The sequence below is a fragment of the Ascidiella aspersa genome, chromosome 7, assembly GCF_963924565.1.
Source record: "Ascidiella aspersa chromosome 7, kaAscAspe10.2, whole genome shotgun sequence".
In the NCBI taxonomy this organism is placed as follows: domain Eukaryota; kingdom Metazoa; phylum Chordata; class Ascidiacea; order Phlebobranchia; family Ascidiidae; genus Ascidiella; species Ascidiella aspersa.
In genome coordinates, this window is record NC_139453.1 from 12,028,981 (window position 1) to 12,037,583 (window position 8,603).

The 8,603-nt window shown below is 34.9% G+C and overlaps 2 protein-coding genes across 2 annotated transcripts; both read left to right on the forward strand.

Annotated features, from left to right (window-relative positions):
- The first annotated feature begins 1,739 nt into the window (after positions 1-1,739).
- On the forward strand, positions 1,740-4,297 carry LOC146137829 (ras-like GTP-binding protein Rho1). The gene is made up of 4 exons (XM_083394147.1): positions 1,740-1,898; positions 2,672-2,821; positions 3,216-3,373; positions 4,183-4,297. Exons 1-4 carry the CDS (start codon positions 1,740-1,742, stop codon positions 4,295-4,297), a joined length of 582 nt encoding a protein of 193 aa, XP_083250273.1.
- Positions 4,298-6,840: 2,543 nt separating this feature from the next.
- Positions 6,841-8,350, forward strand: LOC146137830 (thioredoxin domain-containing protein 15-like). Its single transcript, XM_083394058.1, has 2 exons — positions 6,841-7,446; positions 7,919-8,350. The coding sequence occupies exons 1-2, from the start codon at positions 7,052-7,054 to the stop codon at positions 8,229-8,231; spliced, it is 708 nt and encodes a 235-aa protein (XP_083250184.1). The 5' UTR covers positions 6,841-7,051; the 3' UTR covers positions 8,232-8,350.
- Positions 8,351-8,603: the final 253 nt, after the last annotated feature.

Genomic DNA, 8,603 nt, shown 5'->3' on the forward strand with positions numbered 1-8,603 from the left:
AACCTCTTCTGTCCAAATGCATATTATGTGGCGACGAGTGACTCATAAACTCCACGAAGTCCTGATTTTGTTAAATTATAAATGTATTCATTTCCCGCAATATTTGAATCTCTTTTATGTGGGTTATGCGCCACGTTCCCGTTGAATTAGATTTTGCAAATTAATATCACGTAGTGGGCCTTCAATACCTCTTGATAGAATATTACTTCGAGTGGCGACAAAAAAAGTTTGCCCACAAATCATCTAAAGCAAACAAAACTTTATCGGGACACATCCTTTGATAAAGCGATAAAACACCTTTTTTCTATCCATGTTTTGTAAAATATTGCATCACCATAGGAGACACTTCTTTGTTGAGATTAAGGATAAATGTGAAATATTATACGCCGTTGATAAAATCTTACAATACTATATGAGTTAAATTCAACAAATGTTATTGATTTTTCGAAAAATCATTTTTTTTTGCTTATTTTCAGGTTAATCCAGTGTTATAAACAATTAAGTTGTTTCTAAATGACTATATTTCCAATCAAGTCATATGTAAAAGAACCAAGTCCAAGACAAATGACAGTCCAAGTCATTATTTTCCTTAACGCCATTCGAAGGCCCGTTTTTATAAAATCTTTTCATCGAAAAGGGACGTACTTAGTGCGTCTCAACACAATCTTGAGAATAGTGGTAAATACACGAAATAAAGATGTTTTATATTCTTTGCAAGAAACGCTAACATATTTGTTATGCGTCTTGTTTATAGTAACACCTTTCTAAATCCAACCTTAATATAACACTGGTTTGCCCTATAACAGGATACAGCGCAATTCTTCATTATCTGCAGATCTGGTTGTGTTCCGTTCAAAATTCACTGATCTGTGTTTTTTTAATAGCTGCGATCGAATTAATTACAAAAGTAACGTTTATTAATTATTAATAAAGCTCTTTTTACAAAATTGCCTCTACAAGTCCACCTAAAGTTCTAAGACATTCTGTTAAGTTAAGTCGCTTAATTGTACAACGAGGAAATTTCAGGATTTCAAAGAAATATTGGCGGTATAGACGTTTAATTATGAAGGTTTCTTGTGAGGCCAAAATAAAAAAAAGAAAATTATGTAATGCAACTACAAAAGAGTTTTTCACTACAGAAATAAAACCTGTTCTATTCAGAAATGAGGGTAAATTTAAGCACCAGATTACAAGTGATTAAAACAAAAACGAATAACATGAAGTGGTATTTTGACAATCTGAGGAAACTTGCAGCCACATAAACAACCGACAGCGTTTTATTAAGAAAAAAATTAAATGTTGTATAGTGGAGATGTGTAAATTTGTGCGTGCAATGCTTTACTAGATCCAGAATTTTATCGTGTTGATTTAAAGTTTATAACTTACCTCATGGTAAATTATTAACGGAAATTGCAACGATACTGCCAAGCCTTCACAAACTACCTGCATCTGCAAACCATAGGTTGTTCAGCAGTTTAGTTAAAACAAGTCTATAGGCCTGCGATTGCATAATCCATATTTATAGGTTTCTAGCGCTGAAAAAAATAATTAAGTGTCCCGAAAAAATAATGATTTTTTGGTGGATATGCTTTTTTTCCCAATTGTTTTGGAAAAGCTATCGCACAAACGCAGAAATGTTTAACCTACTAGGTTCTGACAGCTTAATAAGGTATTAAAACCTGTGGACCACAAGAAGCAGCAAGTGTTTGGAATAAACATCAGCATTTCAGCTTCAAGGCATGGAGACACTTATCAAAAAGAAGCTTGTGGTCGTCGGAGATGGCACCTGTGGCAAAACGTGTTTGCTCATCGTATTCAGCAGCGACGAATTTCCAGAAGAATATGTGCCGACCGTTTTCGACAACTACGTCGCAGAAATCGATGTCGATAGCAGAAAGGTGATTTCTTTACCAAGGTTGTAAACATGTTAGCAGACCTTTGGAACGAGCTTTTTGTTGTGGAAAATATGTATAGAAAAAATTGGTTAACTGACTATTCAGCAAGAGGAACTTAAAGCGCCTCAAGGCTAAGTGAATATAGGTTTTTGAGTGCAAATATAAATCTAGGGAAAGAACACAAATCGCCTATATTTTTTTAGGTGTATGGCGAATAAAAATATATATATTTTTTTATTATTGTAGAACTTTAAAGATCGTTTGAAATTGTAGTCTGCTATAAGCTAATACATTATTGTGCCATTGAGCTCAAAATTTTAAGGTTTACATAAAATACTGTTCTCATACTAAAAAAGTATCGAATGTGCTTGGGGGCATGTGGACTATGTAAAGGGGTTCCATAAAGGCCTTATTTCATAAAGGCCTTATTAAAATCTTGGTGTATAACTTTAAAAATAGAGGAATTTTCAAAATAGATTATATAATGAAAAAATGCTTTGGCGTCTTTTCCTTAAATGTATTTATTTATTTAGGTTTTACATTTCTTTGATTAAAAACAGTTTTTTTTAAGTCTACTTGTTTTTGACGTCAATTTGTGACGTCATGTATAAAAAGTTTATGCCGACCCTGGTCCATGCGAACCAAACAAATTACCTAAAGGGTCCGCGTTTAAAAAAGTTTAAGAACTCCAGCATTCTGGCTAACAGGTCGTTGTCGCATGGTAAGAGATTTAAGTAACAAACCAGAATCGTTTCTATTAAAGCGCAACCGTTTAGGTTCAACTTGCTTTATTTGACACAACCGGTCAAGAAGGCTACGAGAGGTTGCGAGCGCTCTCCTATCCCGGAACCGATGTGGTGCTGATTTGCTTCTCTATCGACCTCCCCTCTTCGCTAAACAACATTACCGAGCAATGGGAACCAGAAGTGAGGTGTTGTGTTTACGTTTACACCTCCATAGCTTATAACTTTCTTAACAAACGTGACTAAATGTTTCTTTGACAGAAATCACAGACCTGCAGGTAACACAGTTTTGCGAGAAAGTTGATAATCATTGCACATTAAGATGTGATAAATTTAATTCATATACAGATTGCTTATAGGATTACTTTATGAAACGTATGAAATTTTTTTAAACAGTTTTCTAAAACTTCCAACTTGTACACAAAACCAGTCTATTTTTTTCAAATGTATGGATTGTGTGGCATCTATATTAAGAAATACCGGATTTTACAAGAATTTTAAAATAAGGATGATTTTTTCTTGCCTTTGATAAATTTTTTACTTCCAAGTATGCTTTTTACCTCGATTCGCTTAACAGGTAAAACATTTCTGTCCGGACACACCCTTTATACTAGTGGGAAACAAGAAAGATTTGCGTTACGACCAAGTGACGATAGACCACCTGAGCAAAACAGGGGAAGTCCCAGTCAGCAACAAGGAGGGTCTAGCAATGGCCGAAAAGATTGGAGCGCACGCGTAAGATTGGTCAAAAAATTCTTATAAAATACCATTACCTTTTTGAAAGTGGTAAAATTCTATCATGTAGCTTATCTCGCAATACCCTTTCAGAATTAACACAAATGTACAACGACGTCTCGTATGATAAATGATTACTTTTGTAGCCTAAAAGGAATTGTCTAATATTGCACTATAAATCTGAGTTATATGTTTTATTTAGAACCAAATTATATGATCCTGCTTCGGACATTTAGTTAATCAAACGACTTTGCACAACTGGAAGTGTAGCATGAGCCCTAATGGGTTAAGTTAACCCACTACAGGCCTGTTCAACTTTTTCGCTAGTTTACTAAAATATGCTAAAATGACAATTTTTGTAAGGCTGTTAATTCGAAATGTATATTTTCGGGGCGGTATTTGTAGGTCTTAGATTAGTGTTTCCACTAACAGAAGTAAAATGCTTGTTTATCGGACTTACAATAATAACAACAACACTGTGTTATCTTTAAACTATTATACACATTCGTCCTAATCAGAGTCTTTTATAAAAAGATTTTTATAAATAATTTTCTGAAAAGCCAAATTCAAACTGTCAAATCCAGTTGTGGTGTCTCATACAACTTAGGTCGATAAAAGTAGTTGTCTTGATATGAAGGATTGGACTATGTGCTGTTTTCCTCCACAAATTTCATATAAGCTTATTACAGACTTGATAATTAATTTAAATCTAAGCGCACTATTGCAAACAGTAGGCTAATACTTTGCTGAAGGGTTCCCATTAATCTATTGCACTTTTTAAACGCGACTTTTTCTTGACTCCCTCAAAGGTATTTGGAGTGCTCGGCCCTTACGAAGGAAGGGCTGCGACATGTGTTTGATGTTGCTGCCAAGGCCGCTTTACAGAAAAGAAAGACGAAAAAGAGGTCTTGCAAGATTGTATAGCAAAGTTAAGCTGCAATTGACAGGCGCTGAACAAAACGTGGTGCGAATATTTTGATAGGATATAGGCTATAGACACCTGTACGTCAATGTTTGGTTTTCATTTCTGAATAGTAAATACTGCTGGACGCTTCTCAATAGTGATTTTCCTTCTCTTTTGTTTATCGCAAATTAACGCAAAATAACTTCCAAATCTAATCTTTGACGAGCCCTAAATGATGCAGGCCTATTACTCTTTTTCCAGCTTTAAATAATCTAAGTTTTCGTTTATTTTGGCTGCTTTTTTATAAGCTATGCATTTCTATTTTAAAAACAGTTGTCGGGCCCTTGGTTTCGCTTTAATAGCGTATACGTAATTTACATCTTTATACAATTAAAATCTCGTTTATATTATCAGATATTGTGTTCCAGTGCAATCGTTTCTTATGCTAACAGTGTGGGCGATATTTCGGTAGATCATTTCACTTATTTATTGTTTTTTAAGCTTTAATTGGCATTTGTAGCTGTTTCTATTCGATAAAATTACCAGTATAATTTCAATATATATACTATTATATTTTCGAGGTCTTCAAACAGAAGAAGTTAAAGAACATGACATTTAATTTCGTTTTTTTAGTTTGTAACATGCTAATTATAGTTATATTGACCGGTAGACTATTGGAATATTTTATTTCTGACATGTTTTATTGAGTTTCACAAGTTTTATTTTTTTTTCTTATATGCAAATAAAAAAAAATTGAATTATTTTGTGGTTTAAGTTGAGATGAATTATGCAAGATTATGATTTGGCAATTTCGAGTTACTTCGGTTCCGGTTCGTTTCTTTAAAGCAGCGTTTCTCAACCGGTGGGCCGCGGCGCACTGGTGCGCCATGGAAGGCTGCTAGGTGCGCCGCAAGCGAGGAAAAAGTATGTCGAAATAATCCAAGATCATTTGGAATAAGACTTTAATGGACAAAATAACGTTTTAGTCTCAAAGGCTGGGTGTCCCTTTAAAGATAGGCAACTACAAAACCCATATAATAAAAAAATGCAGCCAATTTAAGAGAAATATCGGTACATCTTAAAAATGTCACGCTCGCCTTGCTCGTAAGGTGCGCCGCCACGTTTTCATACGTCTCAAGGTGCGCCCCCAATTAAAAAAGGTTAAGAAACACTGCTTTAAAGTCTTAGGCTACTAACAGTCTAAATTTGTTTAATATGCAGACAAATTTAGGTCGACTCTAGAATAATCATATATTGCATGATTGATGTACTTATCGTTATTTAAAAATGCAGATATTTTATAGTGATTTTCGAACAATAATTTGCATTTTTTTTTAAGAATCTTAAAACCGAATAGGTCGTTCCTTAAGGTGGAACGTATGCAACCACATTTTATAAGCGACGTTTGGGTATGTTTCAGTCACATAAACCTCTGATGATACAACCATGTATCCAAGCGACTTTCTCAAGATGATGTCGATTTACTCGATTCTTTTGTCTTTGAGATTTATTGTCAAGCTATCTTACAGTTTCGTGCATAGTGTACTGTAGCAGTAGAGGGTAATTTTTCCATACATTTCCCCACTGCGTTGCCCAACTTCTTGACCGTTTTCCACTTACGTGTGACCAGCACATACTGAGCTAGCGGTATCGGCGCTTCGCAAGGCATTCTACTTTATGCTTTTCAACTGGATAGAGCTGAGTACTGGCGGCTTGAACCTCCATGTTGCGTTATCTTGTGTACTGAGATATGTGACGAGCAATATCAATTGAATGAAGTGACTCTGTCTAGAGTTCAAGAAGTTATATGGACAAGATTGTTTAGCGTCCTGATCCTGGGAGTCAGATATATACTGTAGAAGAAACACGTAAGAGATTAGACAACCTCGGTCCCGCCTTACGTAGCAACCCGCAACACTAACGTACCCAAACCAAAGACATTTAAACCTAAATTTGCATTTTGCACTTTCGAAAAAAATCCAATGAGACATTGCTAACATGCTTAATGATGCGTTTCCTAGTCATGGGTCAAAGGGCAGATGGACGAGGAGGCTGAGAGCATAATAAACATAATTGTCACCATTGAATCTAAAATTATTTTTTACCAGAGCGGCACGTTTTGCTTCCTTGAAATAATGGCGAACTCCATCAATGTTTAAAACAACCTGCGCTTTTGAAGTAATTTGTAAAAATCAACCATTTTTTGTGCGTTGGTCTAGAATCCTACCACATTTTCGTCAGGGTCAGGGGTTTATATTGCTAACAATATTTGGTTTAGGGTGAGAGTTAGTGTATGGGTTTGGGTGACCAAGAGCTAGCCAACCTACAAAATCTCGCCCTATCTCATCCTACAATTTCAAAGGCAAAATAAACATATTTATTCAGCACCTAGAAAAAAAATATTTTACAACCACACTAATACAGGTCTATATTTTAGGAATATCAAAAAAAAAATTAAAAATTAAAAAAAATATTAATATTGAATATTAATATTCGCCGAATATGGTGAGCTAAGTATTAATATTATATTTATGTCTTTCTTGCAATTTCAACTTTGACAACTGGTTTTGTTAGTGTTAAAATAAATATGGTAGGAGACTAGCCCCCCTTTTTTATAACTACACCTATAGACATGTAATGTGTGTATACCTTTTGCTCAAATCGTATGGAATACTCTTATTTTGACATTGCTTGTATGAATAACCCTTAATAAACTATTTTCTTCTAGTTAATTACATTCGTTAACCATTTTTAACATTTTATTTTTTATTTAGATGAATACCAATACAACTTTATGTCCAGTTTCTCTGGATCGAAACGGTTATGAAATATGTTCAATAAACGATACATATGCTTGTAAACTACAAGAAGAAATTGATTTCAATGCAACACTAGGTGAACAGCATCAACATCCGTGCTATAAAATGGCTGAACTTACTGATCCTATTTATCCTGCTGTTCTTTTACTAAATACATCCCAGCTTGTGGGCCATTTGACAAATAACACAAGTGGTGTTTGTTCCCTGGTGTTGTTCTATGCAGTGTGGTGTCCCTTTTCAATGCAGCTTGCCCCAGCTTACAATGCACTGGGAAGACTCTTTCCAACAGTCCCTGTGGTTGCCATTGACATCAAAATGCAATTTAATGTGCTTGCAAACAGCCAACTGAAGTAAGTGATTGACTTAGATCTAGCTGTTTAATCTAAACTTACATTCAAAACATTTGTTTAGGTTATTCTTTTTTTTAATTTATGAAGTTTTACTTGCCACCTGGCTCGATTTGTTTCCTATGTATTATTTTCCTCTTGCATTTTTTCCCTAGTTCCAATTTTATTCCAATTGCACCCAAGTAAAGGCTACAGCGGTTACAAAATATAATCAATTAAAATTACATATTTTGATCTAAATTGTAAACCTTCAAAGCTTTGTAAATTCCACCCTCATTTATCTTTTTTATCTCATATTCATTATGAGTGTAATTCAGTTCCAAAGTCCAACCCAGTTTATTTTTCTAAAAAAAGTGTTAAATTATGATGTACTACATGACTGATTGAATGTGTTTTCTTGTCCAACCTTGACAAAGTTTATTTAAAAGGTCAGCAGAGGCTCAATGATTTTTCCAGAAATATGTTATCCTTTTAGATTTGGAACAACCTCTGTTCCCAATCTGCTGGTGTTTGATGGTGTGCGAGCCATAGCAAGATACAACAAGTCAGAGGCAGACCTACCAAGCTTGGTAAGGTTTCTGGAGACCAGCTTAAAATTGCCTCCCTTGGAACACAAGGAATGTGTTGGAACCAACTCAACCATACAAGAATGCACTTCAGCTTACACTGTAACTGAATCGGACCGGACAGGACCCATGCCTGTTGAGTTTGTAGATGGGCATGATTGGCTGCTAGGTGTCAGTCTAATTATTCTTGGTCTTATTGCCTATGACAAATGCAGAAGATAGCAGTGTGGTGCTGACGACTTTCCTAATTTTTCAGATTTTGTGCTTTCCTCAAATCGTTTTGAAGCTGTGCTTTTTATGTTTTGTTTTTATGTTGTGTAATACAGCACTTTGTGACATTATTTTTAAGGCATGGTGGAATAAGTAAAACCATTCTTGATTTCGAGAGCAAGATATTTCAGTGGCAATTTTCTTGGGTTAACAATACCATTACTGACATCGATTCTACAAATAAAAATAAATCCGCTATAAACTTCAGTCTTCACTGGTATCATTACCTTTTTATCCATTTTGTTTATTTTTTCTTGGTTTCCACATTAACAGTCTCTTAAAGAACAGCGTATACTGAGGTCGATCACCAGTTGAACTTTTTAC